General features: G+C 35.3%; 2 protein-coding genes across 2 annotated transcripts in view; one reads left to right on the forward strand and one right to left on the reverse strand.

The window, feature by feature from the left end:
• LOC138332546 (uncharacterized) overlaps positions 1-1,954 on the reverse strand; it is a 56,351-nt gene extending 54,397 nt beyond the window's left edge. Inside the window, exon 1 of the mRNA XM_069280551.1 lies at positions 1,827-1,954. The gene's annotated coding sequence lies outside the window, so the exon portion shown is untranslated. The remainder of the gene's footprint in view (positions 1-1,826) is intronic.
• LOC138333170 (DNA mismatch repair protein Msh3-like) lies at positions 1,674-22,123 on the forward strand. Its single transcript, XM_069281351.1, has 21 exons — positions 1,674-2,325; positions 2,547-3,224; positions 3,695-3,811; positions 4,715-4,832; positions 5,220-5,350; positions 5,672-5,838; positions 7,752-7,861; positions 8,349-8,463; positions 9,665-9,859; positions 10,195-10,330; positions 10,966-11,153; positions 12,683-12,851; positions 13,939-14,003; positions 14,378-14,494; positions 14,973-15,080; positions 15,892-16,009; positions 16,923-17,080; positions 17,344-17,530; positions 19,643-19,754; positions 20,247-20,439; positions 21,480-22,123. The coding sequence occupies exons 1-21, from the start codon at positions 2,143-2,145 to the stop codon at positions 21,592-21,594; spliced, it is 3,480 nt and encodes a 1,159-aa protein (XP_069137452.1). The 5' UTR covers positions 1,674-2,142; the 3' UTR covers positions 21,595-22,123.
• The last annotated feature ends 3,950 nt before the right edge of the window (positions 22,124-26,073 follow it).

Genomic DNA, 26,073 nt, shown 5'->3' on the forward strand with positions numbered 1-26,073 from the left:
AACTGTTTCCCTTTTTATAGTGCTATATCACTGAAGCATGCCGACAAAGACACCAAGCAACACACCCCACCTGGTCACATTATTCTGACAACGGGCGAATTAGTCATCCCACTCCCTGTATGCTGAGCGCTAAGCAGGAGCAGAAACTACCACTTTTATAGACTTTGGTGTGTCTCGGCCAGGGGACAGAACCCAGAGCCTTCCCCACAGGGGCGAACGCTCAACTCAAGGCCAAAAGTGAGGCGGTGTCAAGAGAGATGATATGAAGAACAAAGTTAGTTAGGATGAAGAGGAAAGATAAGATCCTTAATTTAGTCGCCGTTTACGATCATGCAATAGGGGCAGCAGGTACAATTCTAACGCCTTACCTGCAGGGCTGGCTTTGGCAGACGACACTCTTTATGAAATCATGTGATACATGTACATGTAGGTTACGAGATGTAAACGGAGTTGTAGACATGACAAAAACAGGTCCCTGGCGAATTTAGGGCACCTGGCAATATGTCAGCATGTAATGTATACATATGTAGCTGAATGTTTATGTGGGCTAGGAGGAAATATCGTTTTCGGTTGATCTTGGTGTAGGTTGATGGGGGGAAATCAATTCGAACTGAACATGAACTGTACGGACATGTAACCCCTAATGGCTGTAACAACATCATTGACATGTTAAGGTTCATGTAATGGCTTTAAACAGTGATATTTTGCAAGCCTAAAACGCATTACTGTGCTGCAATTGAACAGAACTAATTTCATTAATTGTTGGTATATACCCTGGCTAACTGTCAGTCTTTCTGTTGATATGTAATTTGTGGAGCTGCGTGTAAAATACAGTAAAATATGAGAAAAATGTATAGTTCTGGAGAAGACATAGAACTCGTGTGAATTGCATTGATGGAACCAAATAATCATGCCATCGTGTTCAGTTGTGAATATGCCAGGTACTCCAACAGTTTGTTTGGCAAAATCGGACCAGCAAATAGCGCAGGAGCCTAGTGTAGTAAATGCAAATGGCTGCTATATAAATGGCGGATCGAAAATATCGCATATAAGAAGCCATCTCAATTGATACAAATGTTTTTATAGACACCAAAAGGTACTCTGAACATAACAAGAAGACTCTTCACGAAAAAAATAGTTCAAACAATCTGTTTGGGGCGAAAAATGCAAATTTCCGGAAAGAGCCTCAAAGTCCACATTTTAACTATTTTTTTCGTAAATATTCTTCTTGTCATGTTCAGAGTACCTTATAGTGTATATAAGAGCACTTGTATCAATTAAAATGTCTTTTTATATGCTATATTTGTGATCCGCCATTTAAAGCAGCCATTTGCATTTACAACAATAGGCTCCTGCGCTATTCGCTGGTCCGATTTTGCCAAACAAACTGTTGGAGTACCTGGCATAGTCACTACTGAACACGATAGCATGTTTATTTGGTTCCATCAATGCAATTCACACGAGTTCTATGTCTTCTCCAGAAATATACATTTTTCTCTTATTTTACTGAAATTTACAAGCAGCTTCACAAATTACTTATCAAAAGTAAGACTGACAGTTAGCCAGGGTATATACCAACAATTAATGAAATTAGTTCTGTTTAATTGCAGCACAGTAATGCGTTTTAGGCTTGCAAAATATCACTGGTTAAAGCCATTACATGAACCTTAACATGTTAGGCCTAACATGTTACAATCGGTCTTTTTTTTATCAGAATGGTCATGATCAATTTTGTCAGTAGAATAAGTCTGTGCAACAGCGATCTATGAAACCAAATAGAAAATTTAACTTGTTGGTAAAATAATGCCAGTTAAGACGTTTCTCACCTCGTATCAAATGCTCAAATAGCCTAGACATGTGCTGTTACTAAGAACGCCATTAGTAAATATTCTACAACAGCAAAATCGATTTAATCGTCATCGAATAAGCGCTTTTCTTGCACTGTTGTGTTCTCATCTCTTTCAAACATGTACAATTACCCGACTGACGGCAAGGGGAAGGGTATTCGGAGCACCTCGGACGTTTTTGTTCAGCTTCAATGAAATCTATTCGGATCTATATAGAATGGCGGTAAACTGCAATGGTTAGCAGAAATGGTGTAAAACTCTGTGGTATATTATCGAAGTAGGCTCATTATTTACGATGTCAGGTAGGAAGAGTCTAACTAATCTGAAATCGCTTTCACGGAGAACAAGTGAGACAAAACAAAATGAAAAGAAACAGGTGACAATCTCGAAATTTTTCGCATCTCAAACTTTAACAAGTGACTCAGAAACTTTTGTGATAGACGACTCTTCAAGGGATGTTGGTCCAGAGGAGAGAAAGGTTTGTAGCACATCAACATAATAAAGTAAAAAGTTACATATGACAATATAATCCTGGATATTTCAACTTCAAATATATTCTCATTGTTTCTCAAGAATTGCTTCATATATAATACGTACATCATCCTTGATACTCATCGGGGTTACTTATCGACCCTACTTTCAGGTCGGGGAGAGAAGCCATTGAATTACTAAATTAATATTATATGTTCTTTAATTAAGGTTTCATCCCCATTAAAGAAAAGACGTAGAATAAACGATGAGGAAGATAAAGAATCTAAAAAACGGTGCTTAAATAATGGAAGGTTCCAAGGCAGTGAAGGTTTTGGTGATCTGGAAGTGGATTCAACTCCATCATCATCAGGTGTCAGTCATGACACTGGGGAAGCTGGGAGTGCTGCATCAAGTAATGGAAAGTTAAAGTGTCCAAGGATTCTCAGTTCATCGTGTGTAGAGCAAAGAACAACAGTGATAAGTGAAAATACCAGATGTAAATTACAGCAATTTGAATCCTACAGTGGAAGGAAAGATGAAGATACAAAGGAACAAGTTAGTTTAGTTGAATTAAAACGGTCTAGAAATGTACCACAGTCAAGTGGTTCAATAAAGGAAAATGAGTTAGAAGCTGAGAAGATTACGGAAAGCAATGAAGAAGACAATCATCCATGTACTTCTAAGTCAATGATAACAAGTTCCTCATCAACAAGTAACAGCTATAAAATTAGTTCCATTTCAAATTTTACACACACAAAAAGCAATAAATCTCCAGCATCTGTCAGTAAAAAGGTCAAGTATACTCCTTTAGAACAACAGTTTGTTGACATCAAAGAAAAGTATCCACATGCTGTGTTGTGTGTAGAATGTGGATACAAGTACAGATTTTTTGGAGAAGATGCAGAGGTATATATTAATATGTATGCACAGCTGAAATATTATTCCTTTAACTTACAGACACTATAAAAGCCTATACAAGTAACTTTTAAAGAAAAAAAATGAATTGGTTCTAACAACCTTGAATTATTGATTGCAATTATAGATACAGTTCAAATTTTCTTCTAATTGTCTTCCATTACAACAACCCTTAGATGATTCCTTTAGTATGAACGTATTTCAGTTGGAAATGGCTATTTGAGTAAATTCTTTCAAAATTAAAAAGTTTAAAAAGTCAATATTTTTCTCATCCGAAAATGATATAGATTTCTTATGAAAGACTAATTTATATGTAAATAAATTATACATATTTGGTAGATCACTTGCAAATAAGTCATCACATATACAATATAGTTACCCATAGACAGATTTTTTGGCATATGTTCAGATTTTACATACCTTGTTCTTTTGAACTTCTTATGTGACTTTTCTGCTTTAAGATTGCTGCAGAAGTTCTTAAAATATTTTGCCACCTTGACCATAACTTCATGACGGCTAGCATTCCTACCCATCGCCTGTTCGTTCATGTACGGAGACTGGTGGCTGCTGGTTACAAGGTTGGTATAACATAAACTTAATGGGTGTAACTTATAATGTATATGTTACATAAACATAATGTACATGTTAATTTGTATGCAATATACATAACAACAATGCATACATGAATATAATATATGTAAACATAATGTGTACCTAAACATATTTAATGTATCACTATGGGGGGTGGAGGTACAACCTCCTAGGATATGGAAAATGTAGAAATTCTTGATGAAACCAGCCGTGGATCCAAAAGAATACAGAGGCTTCACTAGGAATCCAAGAAAATACATACAAAATCAGTTTACTGGAAGGAACTACCGTGTTTGACTCACTCAAAAAGTCTTTTAGGTATATATTTAATGTATGTAACATAATAAAAATATTAAATATAATGTATACATAAACATGTTATGTATGTAATATAATGTATATATAATTAATTTTTTCTTAGTTTCTGGCTTTTTGATTGGCCTATACATTTTTTTCATTCCACGATGGGGAAAAACCCGAGAATGGCGCCGAAACCCGACGTTATTGTGACGTCACAATAGAAACATTGATGTTGTGCATTATATTGATTTGGGAAAAACAATCCCTTGCAAAAAATCAATGGAATCGTATGTGTAAACATATTTCATTTTATAAAGTGGCCTCAAAAATTAATTATAAGCATTGAAGTCACTATTTTTAATTTCATCGGGGTATGAAAGAAATTTTGTTTGCAAACAAAATTTCTTTCATACCCCGATGAAATTAAAAAATAATTACTTCAATGCTTAAATAAACATTATATACAAACTGAAAATGATTCAAGAAAACGTAATGAAAAGTCAGACTTCTTATACTAAATATATCGGTGTTGGCCACACTGTTGTTTTTTGGATAACTTCGAATTGATCAAAATTATTTGGTTGTCAAAGGTTGGTGTTGTGAAACAGATGGAAACAGCAGCATTAAAAGCAGCTGGAGACAATCGGAGTGCACCGTTTACAAGGGAGTTATCTGCCCTTTACACTAAATCAACGTTAATTGGAGAAGGTAGTTGTCTCTGATATTCTTCAAAACTTAAAGAAATGTCTAGTAGTAGTACTGAAGTTCTTTTATTAAGCAAGAAATTTAACCTCTTTTTTTGTGTGTCTGGAAAAAACAAACCCTTGTGTATTGCATGTAACAGTAAGTTCAGCCAATACAAATGTACATACTTTTCTAAAGTTAGTAAGATTTTTTTATCATCAAAAGACATTGTAAGAATCTTGTAAGTCAAAATTGCATAAACTTTACCATAGATTCATCTGGTAGATGGATTTGATGTATTTTCAGGATTTTTATAACTTTATTAATATGGTCTTAAATTCTAAGCTCTCTGCAGATGCAGCCTATCAAAGACTTGATGAACACTGTCATTATTACATGTTTTTGAAACAGATGTGAACCCACTTTTCAAAGTGGATGAATCTGAAGAATCCATGGATAGCACAAACAGTACATCTTACCTGATGTGTGTGTATGAATCACCTCCAACGAAAAGCAACAAACAATGCACAACGGCTGTATTTGTAAGTTTACCTTTAACTCAATACTGAAATGAATTACACTTTATTGATGTGTTTCTTTATGTTGTATATATTTGGTACATGTTTGTATACACTGGGGTCACAGTGTCCAACTCGGTTAATTAAGGTGTCCTGGGTTATTACCACAGACCCACACTTCTGCATCATAAGTTTGAATCCCATGTGGGCAGTTTCTGGCATTATAAACTAAACAAACCAGCAGTGTTTGTATGCAGGCTATTCAGCCGTCTAATGAAAGTGTGATATATACATACTGTACATGTGTCAATGCAGTTGTGATATTTCATATGTTTCTCCACACAGGCTATCCAGCCATCGACAGGAGACGTGATATATGACAGCTTCGAGGATAACGCTATGCATGGAGATCTAGAAGCGCGACTGTCTCACATTCAGCCATCTGAAATCCTTGTCCCAGATAACATCGAGGAGGATACAGATAATTTTATACAGCGTTTTTCATCCATCAGGTAATGGAGAAACATGAGAAATTTGTTGTATGTTCCTTGATTACCATATTCGACCCTATAAACACCCCTCACCTCATTTGAGGCCTCAATTTTGATTGCCCAGGCATGAATCAAAATCAATTTTTTAAACATCCTGGGCAGGTATTGGGTCGAATACAGTATATATGTACCAGTTGTACTCATCTGGTACAAACTTGCTGTATCCATGCATAACACTACAATGTCCTATCGTACTAAACTTGTTCAAATGCTATGTCCTTCAAGTACCTAGATGTAAGCTGTTCACAGACTAGAGAGCTTATTTTGATCAGGTTATCTCAGTTAATTAGAATTGTCAGATAATTTGTATGATGTTTGTTAAAGTTCTATGCCAGATAATTTATATGATACTTTTTAAAGCTCTGCCAGATAATTTGTATGATATTTGTTAAAAAGTTCCATGCCAGATAATTTGTATGATGTATGTTAAATCTTCACGCCAGATAATTTTTATATCTGTTTAAAGCTCCCCGCCAGACAATTTGTATGATATCTGTTTAAAGCTCCACGTCAGATAATTTGTATGATATCTGTTTAAAGCTCCACGTCAGATAATTTGTATGATATCTGTTTAAAGCTCCACGTCAGATAATTTGTATGATATCTGTTTAAAGCTCCACGTCAGATAATTTGTATGATATCTGTTTAAAGCTCCACGTCAGATAATTTGTATGATATCTGTTTAAAGCTCCACGTCAGATAATTTGTATGATATCTGTTTAAAGCTCCACGTCAGATAATTTGTATGATATTTGTTTAAGCTCCACGCCAGATAATTTGTATGATATTTGTTTAAGCTCCACGCCAGATAATTTGTATGATATTTGTTTAAGCTCCACGCCAGATAATTTGTATGATATCTGTTTAAAGCCTCCACGCCAGATAATTTGTATGATATTTGTTTAAAGTGAACAGATAATTTGTATGATATTTTTAAAGTGTCAGAAAATTGTGATGAATGTATCCAGTCATCAGATAATTTGTATGATATAGAAAAATAAAATCTCACGCCAAAATTTCTATATGCTGTTAAAGCTCCCGCAGATAATTTGTATGATATCTGTTTAAAGCTCACTCAGAGTAATTTGTATGATATCTGTTTAAGCTCACGTCAGATAATTTGTATGATACACTGTTTTAAGCTCCACATCAGATAATTTTATGATACTGTTTAAGCTCCTTCAGATAATTTGTATATACTTTAAAGCTCCACGTCAGATAACTGTATGATAACTGTTTAAAGCTCCACGTCAGATACTTGCGTCGTATTGATATCTGTTTAAAGCTCTACGTCAGATAATGATATGAACATGATATTGTTAAAGCTTTGCCAGATAATTTATGATATTGTTAACTACATTCAGATAATTTGTTGATATTGTTAAGTCAGCCAGATTATGATATTTTTCCGATAATTGTTATATTGTTTAAGCTCCAAGATATTTGTTGATCCACTCCACGTCAGATAATTTGTATGATATCTGTTTTTAAAGCTCCACGTCAGATAATTTGTATGATATCTGTTTAAACCAGATAATTTGTATGATATTGTTTAAGCTCCACGTCAGATAATTTGTATGATATCTGTTTAAAGCTCCACGTCAGATAATTTGTATGATATCTGTTTAAAGCTCCACATCAGATAATTTGTATGATATCTGTTTAAAGCTCCACGTCAGATAATTTGTATGATATTGTTTAAAGCTCACGCAGATAATTTGTATGATATTGTTTAAGCTCCACGCCAGATAATTTGTATGATATTGTTTAAGCTCCACCAGATATTTATGATATTGTAAACTCCACGTCAGATAATTTGTATGATATCTGTTTAAAGCTCCACATCAGATAATTTGTATGATATCTGTTTAAAGCTCCACGCTGGATGATCGTATGCGGGTAGAAAGGATAAGCAGCATACAGTTGGAGTATAACACAGCCTTTCAAACTGTCTCCAAGTTCTACACAATGGATAACAAAACTGGTAAATAAGCAGATCTCAGCTTTGGCAACCATTCTAAAATGGTTTTCTGGGATATCCTGCATTTCATTTACATGAAGTTTATATTAGAACAGAAAATTTAAAATTTCGATCAACTTTTAACATACAGTAGAACCTCATTTTATCAAACATGATTCACAGACCCCATTTAAATGTTGGTGGGGTACTAATATCTCCAGTGGTGATGGAATATAGCTCTTTTTTATCTTCCCATAAAAATAGGTTAGCCCAGGATATCATCTTTTAACATTATTCCATCACCAATAGACACAATAATTCTGCACAAATGTTATCAGGTATTACATCAAAGTATTACTGTTGTTACCAATCAAAATTTTTTATACGTTATTATTCAACTGATAAATATAACTTGAATACTTATTTAATTGGTATCATTTTATTCTGCCAATTTTTAGACTGTAGTTCTGTAAAGACAGGGCCATATTAATGCCACTTTGTTTTTCTCCAGGAGTTAGCCTACTACAGGAGATCCTGAGTCTGCCCCAGACGGTCATTTCTTGTCTGGCAGGGGTGATTACCTACCTATCCGACTTCTATCTGGAGAAGATCCTTACCTTGACTAGGTAAATATTTACAGCCAATCCTGAAATAATTTCATGAAATATAAAATGTTTCCAGTTTTGACTATTTCAGTAAATGTATTCCATCTTTGCATAGTACAGAGTTACCTTCCTTGCGGGTAGATGTCCATTTTCAGGTCATTGTTTTGGGAGCAAAAACTCACATTTTTTTCCCTGAAAAGTATGAAGTTATACTGGCAAACAGATTATGTAACAATCAATACTCACATGCAAATGCAGATATCTTTAATATGCAAATACAGAACATCCCATCCCAGTGTAGTCCATATTTCACTTTTTGTCTGAGTTCCATCACTGAGATTGACGAGAAACTTACCTAGAATATGGGGATGATCATTATGATCATGTTATTTCATGGGTCAATCTCATATTCAAGATGGCCACCACATTGACCAATGTGAAATTCTTCATCATATCCACTTGTGCCATTTATTTGAAAATAGGTTGAGATATTGATGAAGGACAATCAAATGTTTTACCATTTTGATACTAAATGAGCAGCTATATGTAAACTATTCTGCCTCACAATGACTAGTGTAATATCGGTTTTCCTGAAAAACACTAATTTTAGAACAAACATCAGAAGTTTAATAAATGGGATTGAAAGTTGAACTGAAACTTTCCTTAAATTATTGATATAAATTAAAATCATTTATAAGACTTCAAAAAGTCTTCCTTGCAAACTTCTATGTTTCCCTTACCATTGTATTTCACAAGACTTTATATCAAGTAAGTTAGGCGGAAAAACTTTTTTGTGGGCGTCTTTATTGCTACACTTATATTTTCAACAGTGTACATGGTACAGGATATACTAATTTATCCTACGACCAGCATGTGCATCCTCAGAAAACAGCTGTATTTTTTCACGTGCGCCAATTCCATTGACCTCTTATTGCTTGTTTTATTGTGTGAAAGTTTGACATGTTTGTTGAACATTGTAGTATAAATATGTTGATAAATGTAACGCTGCTAGATATAAAAAAATCATTTATATGCATTTTTGGTGATGTTGCAGAACTTAAAGAATACATGGTCATTGTCTTAAAATATAAGATGTATTTTGGCTCGGGACAGAAAGACCAAAGTTGTCTTTCTTAAACCTCACCAAAATACAGCATACAATTTAAGACACTGACCAGGTATTTTCTGTGTAATTAAGTATTTTTTTAAATTATTTTTCTAGCAATTTTACACAGTTTTCTGTGAAGTCAAAGTACATGCAGCTGCCTGGTAACACTGTAAGGAATCTGGAGATTTTTCAGAACCAGACAAACGGCCGTGAACGAGGTTCGTTGTTCTGGGTTATGAACCAAACAGTGTCAAGGTTCGGAAGTCGAATGCTGAAAACCTGGCTTAGTAGACCTCTGCTATCAACAAGGTGAGCCCATATCAGGATGCAAATTGTAACAGAATTATAATGGACGTCTTGTAATAAAAATATGTTTGCTTACAATTAATCTAAATGTTTAGGTCATCTGACACTATTTTTAAATAATTTCCTAAATGACTGTTGCTAACGTTCTCAGTAACTCTTAAGGCCCTTGAGCCTCTTGTTTTATGTGTATGATACTGTATTTAATGTTATAGGAATACTATAGCATTATAGAACAGTGATGTCTGTAAAAAGTTGTTAATTAATGATTATTCAATTAATCAGTTATTGATCAATTAATTAGCAGGTAAAATCAATTAACAGTCTATTAATCTTTGAAGGGAGATCAAAGAGAGACAGACAGCTGTACAGGACCTGATAGATGGACCGTGTGCAGAGTCGTTGTCCGAACTACGGGCGCTCCTAGGGAAAAGTCCAGATCTGGAAAAGGGGCTTGCTTCAATATATTATAAAAAAGTAACCATCATAGAATTTTAGTCTAATTTAAAATGCAGATTCACATTTCGTTTCATATATAATCTGACATTTTACCTAGGGTCACATTCTGGGGACCTCTACACTCTGTGAGAGAATTTGTATAGGCTTGAAATGTAAAAGAAATAAAAAACAAAAAATGAAATGCATGTTCTATATCTTGTTATAGCATCTTTGAATGATTGTTTCTCTGACATAGGAGGAGGAAGTGGCTTTATTTTGTCATGAAAAAATATCATAACTGCCTCATGTGGGTTTTGAACTTAAGCCCCAAAGTTGAAAAGCTAATGTCAAACAGCTAATTAACCACACGGCCACCACATCTTTATTGTTGTCAGGGATGCATCAGATTGATCCTGTATGATTGCTTTAATAAAAATTAATTTAATTCTAGATACTGGCATATGCATCCGCATTACTCCAGGGGTTACCTTCACTTTCATTATATTCACCCCTGGACTATCTCATAGGAAAACGGAAGGCAGTTCAGGGGTACAAATCTGGCCAATTACAGTCCGTCAGAGATTTACCCTGGAGTATCCAGGATGCAGTATATGATGTATCCAAAGTTGATTTACTGTTTTGTGTGAAGTATAACACCTATATTTTATTTCCAGTGTAGTGTAGCCGAGTTTTACTCGGTGTGTAAAGCATTTAACCAGCTACAGAAAGACATCAAGGTACTGGCTGTATCGGAGTGTCCACAACTGAACTCTGACCTTTTGAAAACGATCCTGAGCAGTGTACCAGATCTTCTACAAGACATTGATTCCTTTGTTTCCTTAATCAGAGAGAAATCCATCAGGTAGTTATAGATAAACAGTTAGGGTGTAAAGGGGTGTAGTGGGTAAATCACCTGCCTTCTTCTGTCTTTCACCAAGCTGATCACCAGCACAGATGTGAAAAAGGTCAGAGCTAGGTCTCCAGAGGTCTCTTATAAAATACTCAGGCTGTAACCGATATCATCTCACTTTACCATCCTATTGTCCTTTTCAGCTCACCTGGCATGAAGGGCACGTCGTCCATCGTCAATCTGTCCGTCAACATTTCCTTTAAATTGCTACTAGTCATAGAGTACTGCATGGATTGTAACCAAAGTTGGCCACAAACATCCTTTGGGGAAGGGGAACAGAACTTGTATTTTTGGCTCTGACCCTCTGGGGGCAGGAGGGGCAGGGCCCCATAGGGGAAATAGAGGTAAATCCTATAAATCGCTGCTTGTCTTAGAGTTCTGCATGGATTATAACCAAATTTGGCCACAAATATCCTTGGGGGAAGGGGAACAGAACTTGTATAAATTTTTGCTCTGACCCCCTGGGGGCAGGAGAGGCGGGGCCCAATATGGGAAATAGAGGTATATCCTAGAAATCGCTACTTGTTTTAGAATTCTGCATGGATTATAACCAAATTTTGCCACAAATATTCTTGGGGGAAGGGGAACAGAACTTGTATAAATTTTGGCTCTTACCCCCCCCGGGGGCGGGAGGGGTGGGGCCCAATAGGGGAAATAGAGGTAAATCCTATAAATCGCTACTTGTCCTAGAGTTCTGCATGGACTGTAACCAAATTTGGCCACAAACAAACTTTGGAAAAGGGGAACAGAACTTGTATAAATTTTGGCTCTGACCCCCTGGGGGCAGGAGGGACGGGGCCCAATAGGGGAAAAAGAGGTAAATCCTATAAATCGCTATTTGTCATAGAGTTCTGCATGGATTTTAACCAAATTTGGCCACAAACATCCTTGGGGGAAGGGGAACAGAGTTGGTATAAATTTTGGCTCTGACCCCCTGGGGGCAGGAGGGACGGGGCCCAATAGGGGAAATAGAGGTAAATCCTATAAATCGTTACCAGTCATAGAGTTCATCATACAAACATCCGTGGGGGAAGGGGAACAGAGTTTGTATAAGTTTTGGCTCCGATCCCCCGGGGGCAGGAGGGGCGGGGTGCAATAGGGGAAATAGGGGTAAATCCTTTAATTTGCTACTAGTCATAGATTTTTGCATGGATTCTAAGCAAATTTTGCCAGAAACATCCTGGGAGGAAGGGGAACAGAGTTTATATAAATTTTGGCTCGGACCCCCTAGAGCAGAAAGAGTAGGGCCCAACAGGGAATTTAGAGATAAATCTTTAAAGTTCTTCAGAAATGAAACAATGATCCTGTATTCAGAACATTTCTTGGCATTACAAACCATGTGAGTGATACAGGCCCTCTGGGCCTCTTGTTTTTTTCAAAATTTTTAAAAATAATGAAAAATATTTAATTGAAAATTTTCTTCAAAAACTCTATTGAATGAAAAAACCTAAATGTCAGTACTTTTTTCCTTACTTATTCAGAGACAGTGACAAAACCAAGATATTTACAGACGAAAGTAAATTTCCGATAATCATGGAGAGGAAACAGGCAATAGAGGATGTGATATCGGAGATCCAGGCTCACAGACGTGAAGTCCGTTTGGTCCTACGTCTGCCTGCTCTAGAGTACACCACAGTCATGGGAACAGAGGTAAGCTACTGTTAACTTAAACTTTGAGGTAGATAAATGTATTCATGTTCCGGTATCATCAACATTCTTTAATTTTACAGAATTTTTTAACGTAAAATTCTACATAGTAAAGCATTACAGAAGCATAGGGAAGCTTTTAACTTTGGTAATGCTTTCCTATCGGGAATGGTAATTTAATGAATGTACCAAAGTTACAAAATACTTTAAACAATTTGTAATTGAGCTGATGCGTTGAAGAACTTTTGCTAAAGCAACTTAACGTTGGCATTTGTAATCTATGGTTACATACCATAAATCTTAATGTTGATACCCTGACATCTGAATAACCTCAGTGTGTATTTGTGATTGGAGGTATTTTTTTGAGAATTAAAGTCCCAATATCTGTATAAAAAAATTCTGTTGTAAATCATGCAGTGACAGCTAGGACTGAATCGAAGTGAAGATGAGCGATAATGCTTCAGAAACTTTTGATAAAAAATCAAATATTCAGATATTAAAATCAAAAATTGAACATCGCTTGGTGGGTCCCATTTAGTCAAACAAGCCGAAGTAAGCCAACATTGTAACATCGTTGCTGAGGACATCATATGACTATCATAACTACATAATATCTGTCTGAAGTCTTTTGAGAACAGGTCATGAAATTTTTCACTTCCGTTCGGCAATAATTGTAATTCTTTGGCAACCAGTTTCAAATGAAGGCTTGTTTACAAGTATCGACTTTCAACAACTGCTGTACCAAAGTTATTAAGAAATCATTATAAATATTCATTGATATAACTTAATTTCAACTAAATCTACAAATGCTAACAATATCGAGGTGGAATTTAACTTGACTTTAATTATTGTTGATAGTTATGTCGTATAGTGTGACATTAAGTTCTAGAGGAAAAGATTTACTGCTGCAAAAGACTCCAAGCTAATAACTGTTGGTTTTCAGTGACTGAATTTTACAATGCCATGGTAATCAGTTTTCATATTGTTATTCAGTATAAATAATGTGGATAACGCTTCTGAGTTTGAGACATTGGTGCAACATAACTATATATCAAATTCAATAGTAGAATAATGTTTCTTTTTTTTCCAGTTTTTAATTGAAGTAAAAAACAAGTGTCTTGAGACTGTGCCACAGGATTGGATAAAAATCAGCAGGTATTCAAGTTAAAACTTCAATAGTATTTTATTAATCATCCATGATTATGATAACACACCAATTTGATTTAGACATATTTTATTGCAGAAATACACATGAGATTTTATGACAAATGCATGTTATAAACTTATGATTCCAATTTAAAGTCCTTGTTACCATATATATATGGAAATTACTTTTATATTTTATTTTTTTTTTCACGAAGATGTATAAACATATTTGTTGAATCTTTTTGAAATTATTTTTCATTAAAAAGGAAAACATTGTATTTATGTGTTTTTTCTCAGATAATGCTTTAAAAAATTCACGAGTCTTCATCGTAAACCTCTGCCAAATGTCACCAGCATATGTTCTAACTTGTTATCCGTTACAGTACAAAGCTGGTGAGCAGATTCCACACGCCACTGATAGAGAAAATGTACCGTAAACTGCAGCAGTATAGAGAGCAGCTGAAACTGGACTGTCACCAAGTGTGGCTTGAATTCCTCAGGTACGATGTCCTGTCTACGATGGTAGTCAAGGAAACCTTGGTTATTATGGTTAAAAGGGAATCAAAAATTCATATACGTAATTTTAGGTTTTTTTTTGTTTTATTCACTTTTTCACTTAAATCCATGAATTCCAAACACGGTCAATAAAATATTCAGAAATGCTTGTTATACATAAGAACAATTGTTCATGGAATTTTAGGAATCATTGAACCACGAAATTTAACCTCCGCGAATATGTCTTGTATAGGAAACCACGAAATATTGAAATGACAAATTTAAAGCCTATACAGTATGGCGTGAACATTTATTATAGATCCTATATACATTATAAAGACCCTATACTCCACCCCAGGGCCATGAGCTAGTTGATGGCTATTCTCTGGATACAAGGGATATCCTTAATACTGACCCTGGCTGTTAATAGGATAAAAACCAATCGATCAATCAAACTAATTGATATGTTTATCATTTTTACAGCACATTTGGAGAAAATTACCAAAGTTATAAGAAAGCTGTACAACATCTGGCTACGTTAGACTGTTTATTTTCGCTGGCAGCGACAGCTAAACATCATGACTACTGCAGGTGGGTTCGGTTAAATATAGCTATTTCTATTGGATGTTACTAACAATTATCATGGTAACAAATTTAAATACAGTCAGAACAAAGATTGAAATATTTTGGATACATATCATGAAAAAGAGACGAAAGTAACCGTTATGCAGAGATTTGATTGGTGTGAAATTTATCAGTTCTTCAAAGGCTATATGCTTTAATGTAATTGGAGGACTTTGTTGTAGATGACAACTGGCTAGAATTACAAGACAATGTATTAAATGTGAAGGTACAGTTAAACCTGTCTAAAAAGATTGCCCAATGTACAAGGGGAAATGGTTTCTATATATATAGCCTAGTGGTACATAGTCAACTTGCTTTGTCCTCGTCTAAGAAGAGAAGTCTTCTAAGAAAATCTTCCACCTCATAGATTGAATATTTTTCAGAAGCAGAAAAGCTACAAATCGAGTGATCGAAAGTTATACTCTAGAAGTAGAAGACGGCAAATCAAGTTAGGCTCTTATACAATGGTCAAAATGTGTTATAAATGACCATTTGGAACACTAAAAAAGTGGTCTTACTAAGCAGGGGGTCTTTATACAGAAGTGATCGCTAAGTTAGGTTTTACTGCACATATTATTAGATTCCTTCAATGAAGTTTTGTATTTTTTGGTATGGAATTCTATCAGTTTAATTACATACAAACTATTTCATTTATACAATGAATGGGGTACCACATTGAAATAGAACACAAAATGATTACCTATGGAACTAGACTTTTTATTTCTTTCCATAACTTAAAATTCAAATAAGTATATCCATTGTTTCATCTTTTTCGCAGACCTGAAATTCTTGCTGATGATGAATTCAGTATCCAGATCGAAAATGGCCGCCATCCTATAATTCAACGATTACTAGGGGAGCATGACCAATACGTTCCAAACAACACTAGTTTATCTGTAAGTTCCCAGTGTGTATCTGACTTTCATTATTTTTAACTTTATTGAAAACTACAAGAGCATGTCTAATACTCGAGATTCAAACTTTAGTAGTAACAGTAAGAAAAATCACACCAACACCCCTATATCTATTCCGTCTTTGCATATTACAGAGTTAGCTCCCTTGTGGGTAGGTATCAATTGTTAGAATTATTTTGTGAGTGCAATTCACGTCGTTTTCTCCGAAACGTATAACGTTACGCTCGCAAACATATGACGTCACAATCAATACCTACACGCAAGTGCAGATAACTCTGTAATATGTAAATTTGGAATAATATGATACTATGTACTATATTGTATTTACTTTAAAACTGGCCTCCTGCTAGCGAAAAAGGTTATACTTCATTTCTACACATTCAATAATAAAAACAATAAGTCTTTAAATTACAAGTTTTCTATGTAGAAAGAACAACAAATCTCTAGGTCTTCCCTGCTTCTGAGGGTTAAACAAATTTCTAATTGACTTCAATATCTTAGTATCAATGACACAGTTGTATAATTAAAGTCTTATAAGCTTCTTCTTAAGTTCATTTAGTGAAATTTAGCTGAAACCTGCCTTTAAAGATCCTGACATGGTCATTTTTCAGGTTGATCCAAAATTCAATATGGCCATAATAGCCGCCATCTTGTAAACACATTTTGAACTTCTTTTCAAGCTCTACTAGTGGGATGTAACTGAAATGATCCTGATATGGTCCCCACCAAGTGTTTTCATTTTGGAGGTCAATCCAAAAATATATTTTGACTTTGATATGAAATTCAAGATGGCAGCCACGACAGTTAAGGCCCACTGTGCCTCTTGTTTGGTCTGTCAAACCTTTATAAGAAAATAAATTGTGCCTAAATAATGTTGTTTCCCGTTATTTTGTAGAGAGATTCAGACAGAGTAATGATCATCACTGGGCCTAATATGGGAGGAAAGAGCTCTTACATTAAACAGGTGGCACTGATCACGGTCATGGCCCAGATCGGCTCCTACGTTCCTGCCGAGTCGGCACGACTCGGGATCCTTGATGCTGTTCATACAAGGTAACTTTAACTTACAGTTGAAACTCTTTCTCTTGAAACTCATGATGATGCTTGTTGAGTAAGCCTTGTTTTTAAGTTAGCACAGTTCAATTTTGCAGCACCTAATATAGTTAATCCTTATTCTGTTTCAAAGCAAAACTTTGTAACATGCAATACATTCAAATTCGCTAAGCTTGATACCTCTGGTCACTCAGACCACTCAGACTTTAACACTATCTCTGGGGTAGCAAAGTTGGACTGTAGTAGTTTGATGATTGATACAGGATGGGAGCCTCTGATGAGATCTATGGCAGACGCAGTACTTTTATGGTGGAATTACAGGAAACTTCCGACATTATAGCCAAGGCTACAGACAGATCTCTGGTCATACTGGACGAGCTCGGGCGAGGAACTAGCACCCATGATGGGACAGCCATAGCACATGCTACCCTCGATTACTTCATACAAAAGGTCAGCGCTTTAAGCATGTTTAAAAGGACAGAATGGATATTTTATACCATAGAAATTTGATTTTTAGGTCACCTGCCCAAAGGGCAAGTGAGCTTATATTATGGTGCAGCGTGCGTCGTCCGGCCGTCATCCGTCCGTCCGTCTGTCTGGCCGTCCGGCGTCAACTTTTCCATTTAAACAACTTCTTCTCCAAAACTTGGAGACCTAGAGTCCTGAAATTTGACTTATAGCATGCTGGGATGAAGGGCTACCAAGTTTGTTCAAATGAATGACCTTGACCTTCATTCAAGACAGGGGTCAAATAGGTGAAACTCTTTAACAGACTTCTTCTAAATAACCAAGAGGCCTAGAGACCTGATATTGGGCCTGTAACATGCTGGGATGAAGGGCTAACAAGTTTGTTCAAATGAATGACCTTGACCTTCATTCAAGGTCACAGGGGTCAAATAGGCTGAAATATCTTGTTAAGACTTCTGCTTCATAACCAAGAGGCCTAGCGACCCAATATTTGGCATGTAACATGCTGGGATGAAGGACTACCAAGCTTGTTCAAATGAATGACCTTGACTTTCATTCAAGGTCACAGAAGTCAAATAGACTAAAATCTTTAAATAACTTCTTTTTTAATAACCAAGAGGCCTTGGAACCTGATATTAGGCCTGTGACATACTGAGATAGAGGGCTACCAATTTTGTTCAAATGAATGACCTTGACCTTCATTCAAGGTCACAGGGGTCAAATAGGCTAAAATCTTCTTAATAAACGACTTCTTCTTAATAACCAAAGAGCCTAGGGACCTGATATTGGGCATGTGGCATGCTGGGATAGATAGGGCTACCAAGTTTGTTATGAATGACCTTGATCTTCATTCAAGGTCACGGGGGTCAAATAGGCTGAAATATCTTCTTAAGAATTCTGCTTCATAACCAAGAGGCCTAGGGACCTGATATATTCGGCCTGTGACATGCTGGAATCAAAGGCTACCAAGATTGTTTAAATGAATGACCTTACCTTCATTCAAGGTAACAGGGGTCAAATAGGCTAAAATCTATAAACAACTTCTCCTTAATAACCAAGAGGGCTAGAGACCTGATATTGGGCCTGTGACATGCTGGGATAGAGGGCTACCAAGCTTGTTCAAATGAATGACCTTGAGCTTTATTCAAGGTCACAGGGGTCAAAAAGGTTAAAATCTTTAAATGAATTCTTCTTAATAACCAAGAGGCCTAGGGACCTGATATATTGGGCCTGTGGCATGCTTGGATCAAGGGTTACCAAGGTTGTTCAAATGAATGACCTTGACCTTCATTCAAGGTCACAGGGGTCAAATAGGCTTAAATCTTTAAACGACTTCTCCTTGATAACCAAGAGGGCTAGAGACCTGATATACGGCATGTGGCATGCTGGAATAAACGACTACCAAGTTTGTTCAAATAAATGACCTTGACCTTCATTCAAGGTCACAGGGGTCAAATAGGTGAAAATCTTTAAACAACTTCTTAATAACCAAAAGGCATAGGGACCTGATATTGGGCCTGTGGCATGCTGGGATCAAGGGCTTCCAAGTTTGTTCAAAAGAATGACCTTGACCTTTATTCAAGGTCACAGGGGTCAAATAGGCTAAAATCTTTAAACGACTTCTTTTAAATAACCAAGAGGCAAAGAGGCCTCTAATGTGCTCAGAGATGATGTAAATTCTTATTTACTCTATTTGTTAAGGATGAACCATGTATGATTACCAGATTGCAGGTGAATGATTCGGGCCCATTGGGCTCTTGTTTTAAACAGACTGCTGTAAAGCCCAACGAATATAAAGAAAAACATATTATAATGAGTAACTTTCAGTTTACCATCATCACAACCAATCTGTAGAACAAAGGTCAAGGTCAAAGTATTGCAATTTTCATATCTCTGCTGTGAAATGGTTTAAATGTCCCATATTGTACCAATAACCACTTAAAGCTCTCCAGGTTTTATTAGAAATTTCTTTGCTTTTTTTGTTTTTTTGGTATAAGCAGACACCTTGACCACAAACACTTGCATGTTTCCTAGTTACTGAAGCTGTAACTCAGACAAAAACTTGACTAACTCCTGAAAGTCCTGTAATTGTAGGTGAAGTGCTTGTGCCTCTTTGTGACACACTACCCAATCCTATCAGAGCTGGAACACCAGTTTGTGGGCAAAGTCAACAACTTCCACATGTCTTTCTTTGTCAATGATGAAGGTATTAGTAATAAATAAAACCATTGATTATTTGATCTTTACATAGTTTGGATATACTGTAAATCAATTGTGTGCAATTAAATTTGAGCATATTGTTGGCAATAAGAAATTACGAAAAAATAAATGGCCACAAAAATAATTCAAATACTTATAACTTGGTAAGGTGAAAAAATAAAATCTCCATGAAACAATTTACAGACAGGAAAACGCATTATTAAGTCACTGATGTTGGTTAAGCATATAAAGAATGTGTGTAAGGCAAAATCAACTAAGATATAAAAAAAAAAATTGCACCAGAAATTTCTTAGCACAGAGAACTGATTTTTTGGATAACAAACCATTGTGTAACTCATCTCAAAAACATTCATATCATCAGAATGTCTTCCCATTAGGATAATATAGTTCCCAGGCAGGGCCTGGGCAATCTGTAATGTATAATATAAGTTTAAATACACTCCTCAAGAAACAAAAAGATCTTTTCTGGATTTTGTAGAGACTGATAGAGGAATTGAAGAAGAAGTCAGTGATACACCAGAATCTGTGACGTTCCTGTACCAGTTAGTGACAGGAGTGGCTGGACGGAGTTACGGACTGAACGTCGCCAGACTGGCTGGTATACCACCCAAGGTCATCAAACTGGCAGCACAGAGGTCACAGGACCTAGAAACCAAGGTCATGGACAGACGGTAAGATTAAACACGGGGAAAATGAATATAAAATCAGAACTTCTCTTGGCATTTCATGATTTCACATGAAGAAAATGAGGTAGGTTTAACTAGTGTTTAGACTGCCCTCTATATGGCATTCTGTGATTTTTGAGAGGCATATGATATTCTCCAAAAGTGTACACGTACTTATCACAGGGAATGTGATCACATGCAGGGAAGGTTCATCCTTTAATGGTTGTGATTAGGAAATCAAGCCATATACCAAACAAAACTCATATTGCACGAATGCAAATCAAAATGTATAAGATGATATGGATTCTGGCTAAGCTTACTTTGACATTTTTAGCTCGCCTATTCGAAGAATAGGGGGAGCTAATGTTGTCACCCCGGCGTCGGCGTCGGCGTCAGCGTTGGCGTCCCATTTCATGTTAAAGTTTTTGAGCAAGTTTCTGTTTCATCAATTGTTTAAGCTTAAGTCATTATAAATGTTTATAATTTTATTTTCCTAATGTGTATGGATGCTGAACGTGATAATACGACCAATTTGGGGCCTTTTAGGGGTTTTTTGAGTCTGTTAATTTGTCATATTTCCATGTTTAAATAGTAAATACTTGAACATCAACTTCTTCTGAATAGGCGAGCTTTGCTGTTCTCCAACAGCTCTTGTTATCAATGATTTCAAATAAAGCTCTTAGCTCTTTTGGTAGCAAAGTTTGTTGACTTGGAAGGAAATTTTCATGAGTGAAATATGTCTTTGAAACCTTTGCCAAATTTGAGTTTATTTCAATTTAGCAAGCTAAGTATTACTGACCCAATTAAAACATATCCCCAGAATAATCCTACTAGATTTACAGATTTACCAGGATAGAGTAAATTGCAGATTTTTATATAGCTCTGACTAAATACTTATATTTGTACCGTATCTGATCTTTTCTATGTTTTGACTGGTTGATTTTGATGCCACAAATACTGTATACAGTACATACAGCTAGTATGAAGAAAATACCCATGCCAACTGTACTTTGTGTTCTATGTTTTGTTTTGTTTTGTCCTTACAGGGAGCAGCTGAAGTTGTTTCAGGCGTTATTTACCTGTCCGGAAACAGAAATGTCTGATATCTTACTGGAACTTCAGGGAAGTAATGATGTAGAGCCATCAACATTGACAACATGACATTAAAGACACTGAGACATAATAATGATGTACACGTAGCTTGCTTACTGCCTGTCCTAAACCCAGGCCTGCAGATTATATGCAGATAAAACATGGTGCGTTGCTCAGTGTTTTTTCGCACAGAACTCTGATCTTTACTTACCCTTACAACTTTTAAAAGGACACTAAATACACGGAAAATGCATGCGTGGGGAGATGCACTATATCATATTAAATTTGTGTTGAACGTAACATTATGATCAAAGATTATTATGCTGAAACCTCAGGGAAATGATGATGTACACCCGTTGTCTTTGATCGATGTGAAAATCAATTAAGACTCTTGAAAACATTATGACTAATGTAAGTCTCCAGTGCGTATAAAGTACCTAGAGCTGGAAATGCTAAGTAAGAAAAATTTGATATATCAGCAGTGGGTCTTCTCAGAGAACTCTGACCTATCCCATGATCAATATAACTATTGAAAGTATATTAAACACAAACAAACCAAATGAAATCATTACCTTTCTGTGGTACTGCACTGAGATGAGAGGCAACAAACCAAATGAAATCATTACCTTTCTGTGGTACTGCACTGAGATGAGAGGCATGTGGCCTTGAATATACAATATTAGATCTCATGGTCAATATAGCAGGTGAGCTGATGTCATGGCATAGCATCCATAGTCCACCTGTCCGTCATCCATGACTCAACATTTTCTTTAGATTTGGCCAGAAATATCCTTGGGGGAAGAGGAATAGAGTATGATTCTTGGTTCTGACCCCCTAGGAGCAGGAGGGGTCGGACCCAATAGCGAAATTAGAAGTCGATCTTTAAGGCAATTAACAAAAGGCAAACCTGTGATCAGATCATTTTTCAACAGGTGAACAATACAGGCCCTACAGGCCCCTTGTTAGAGATTACTCGTTGTTGTGATTAAATATCCCTGTATGTTTTACACATGTAAAATGTATTGATTACATTGATAAAAAAATAAATCATTTTACTTTTTAACTGATCTAGTCTTTTGTTTTACTTTCTTCTATCTAAAGGATAAAGACGACCCTAACATTATTTTGCTGAAATCATTTGATATGTTTTAAAGTTTTATATAACAAAAATAACTGATGATACAGATTTATAACTTATCCATCAATTTTATAAGTTATGACATGCAGATTTTGCTTAATGATGTTTATCTGGTCATCACGATCAATTATTGCAAGCTAATACTGTAAACCAACTTTTTTTGCGGCTATTAAATTTCACAATTTGCGTTTCATAAAAAGTTTGCGATGATTAACACAATTTTCGAAAATGATCCGAAAATCTTATCAGTATCAATGATGTTGATATTAGTTTGCGGAGATACACTTTTGTGAATTTCCTTGGATTGTGAACTTTGTGAAATCAAATCACACGCAAAAGAAATTTGGTTTACAATATATTCCTCATGGAATTGAAATTTACCAAAAGGATAACAGGATCTTGCCAAACACATGTTGGATATCTCATTTGCATTATTACAGTAGACCCATGTTTTACTCAAACTTGCAAAACCAAAAACTGTGATGTTTAGTTTGAAGTGATATCCATGGTTCTGTCAATTTTTGAGCTAAGGATGTTTTATTATTACTTTACAATACTTTTTGACTTTTCTCACAGGTTTTCTATGCATTAAAGTCTGCAGTATTTAGGGTACGATATATTTTAAACGTTAAATGTTTAATGAAATCAATTTTATGAAAATAAATATGTAAATTAAAACAAATGATTACAAAATTTGTCTATTAAACTTTTTATTTTTATTTTCTTGTTGCCATTTTTGATGGTCGGATCTACATCTAACAAGGGAAGTAACTCGAGAAGTCCTACAAAAATGCCAACCGGGTTATATTAAATACTATTTACTATTAAATACCGGTTGGCATTTTTGTAGGACATCTCGAGTTACTTCCCTTGTTAGATGTAGATCCGACCATCAAAAATGGCATCAAGAAAATAAAAATAAAAGTTTTAATAGACAAATTTTGTAATCATTTGTATTTTTTAGTACTTATTATGAACAAATTCATAGGGTCCCCTGGATTTCATGATATCTAGGTCAGACTGTAATTACCATTCAATCAATAATTTCTTCAGTAAGAGTAAGGGAACAGATGACTTGTTGTTGACATATTTTCAAGTTTTCAAGTACATTGTATCAAATGCGATATTATACTCTTCTAGAGGTGTGAAGGGTCGTTATATTGCACCTGAGACTTGGCCAAAAGTCGGAAATGTTAACAATTTTACCTGCATGAGGTCCTGATATTTTTACCTTACTGATATTCAGTTATAGGGCTTGCCAAACAGACCCATTATAATTCACTGTATCTAGCCTCTATGTCTAGACTACAGGTACTTATGGATCCATCCTGTTTTCTCCCGTCTTATTGAACATGGCCGAAACTTCCTGCTAGTTCTTGTGGAGACTTCAGTCTTTCTTTAGGCCACTACTCTATTGTACTCCTAATACACGTTTGACCTTGAACGTAATTGTTGTTTTGTTTATGTGGAAATAATGTGTTTCATGAGATGCAACCACTTATTTATCTCCCAAATCATGATTACTGGTAGGGTTCCAGTTTGGTTTTGCTCCTAAACCAAATATGACCTTGAACTGTATGTCTTTGAATTGACCATGAGATGTATAGTGTGTGCTTCTTTATTCAATTTGACCTTTAACTATACAGTGTGTTCTTCTTTCTCTAATTTGACCGTGAACTGTGCCTGCTTTTAACCCAAATTTGACCTAAAACTTTACTATTTGTTAGCTGTCAATGAAACGGAAAATGTGACTTCTTCTGTTTTTGAATTGTCGTTACAAATATTGATAATTGACATTTTCCCCATGTTTTTCTTTTCAAGCTTACATTATAGTGTATCAGTAAAGGATATCCATTCCTGTGAGTATATATATATATATATATATAACCCCAGAAATAAGGTATAAAAGGATGTGAACCATGTACCACATCAGCTTATATTTAGAGTGAATACTTCTAACATATGGCAGACACCTTTTAATTATTTTCAGGTGCCTTTGGTGCTAATTGCCATGAAGTCGTGTTTCATTTCATTTAAAACAAACAACGATATGAAATTAAGTGAATAATTTTGTTACTTTATTTAAACTACATTGTATATGTTATCCATAAATTGTGTGTATTGTGTCGCATGTTTTCACAAGTACAACAAAACAAATTCAGCATTTAGCTTTACCTGTGATGATCATTAAAAAAGATTGAGTTCTATTATTACAAATGCATATCAATATGTAAAATCTTATTGACACTAACTATAGTTTCCATAAGGTTTTGAACAACAGAACCTAGAAGCAATACCCCTATAAAACCATGCAGGCTCAACATATCAAAATATTGTATGATTGATATTAGCTAAATCTGACTTGTATTGCTTTCTTGCTAATTAAGTTGCTAATATTAAAGGTAATAGTTTCGGACATTTACAGGATCACTAAGTCATTCAATGAGAAATTCATTGAAATTTTTTTAACTATATAAAGATAGCAGTAGATCTAGGTAGACTGATGGATAAAAGCAAATTACGAGAGGACCAGAACAGGGGAAATTAAGTGCTCATCCATACAATGTATCTGGTGGCCGGAAGACTATACATTAACAGGTATAGAGAGGTTGAAAAAGAGATCTATCAAAGTTCGGGAGTTCTATATAGGTTGTAATTGAACTGCCACTGGCTTGTGTGGATAGATTACAATTAATTTTAAATGAGACAGTTCAATCCTATAATATTATATATCATCATGAAATATAATCACAGCTTTTCATTTTAAACATTACATGTAATACAAATGTAAGGGTATATTGTATAACTAGTGTTAATAATCTTATTATAAATGACAAATTTTTATGTAATAGTGAAGATAAGTAGACTGACGAACTTGATTGCGTCAGTCTTTGTCAGCAATAAAAATCTCCTCCTCATCCAAGCATCCGTGTGATGGATGAGAACGTGATTATCAATTAACTTTAGTAAATGAAAGCAATATGAGAAGGATTATGTAATACAATGTATTTAAATGAATTAAAAGCTTAATTTATTGAAGGCTGGACGGTTACATTATAAATAAGCATTTGTCACTTAACATGATGTGTGACCCCTGACCCTAAAAGGTCAAAATTACACATCTGACTCACTTCTCATTGTAATAACATGATTATGTACGTATAAACAAATGACTTATCCAACAAAACAAAGATTATCAATATACAAGTATCACACTTCAGTAAAGAAAAATATGTTTTAAACATCACATTGGTGTAAATTCTAAAGTATCACAGCATTAAAGACATAAAAAGTCATGTTTAAATTCACATTATATATGTACCCTGGTAGTTCTATCAGACAATAATCTCCTTATCAGAACAAAATTGGTATAACATTAGAAATGATTGCAAAGATCACAAAATTGCACT

The sequence above is a fragment of the Argopecten irradians genome, chromosome 10, assembly GCF_041381155.1.
Source record: "Argopecten irradians isolate NY chromosome 10, Ai_NY, whole genome shotgun sequence".
Lineage (NCBI taxonomy): Eukaryota > Metazoa > Mollusca > Bivalvia > Pectinida > Pectinidae > Argopecten > Argopecten irradians.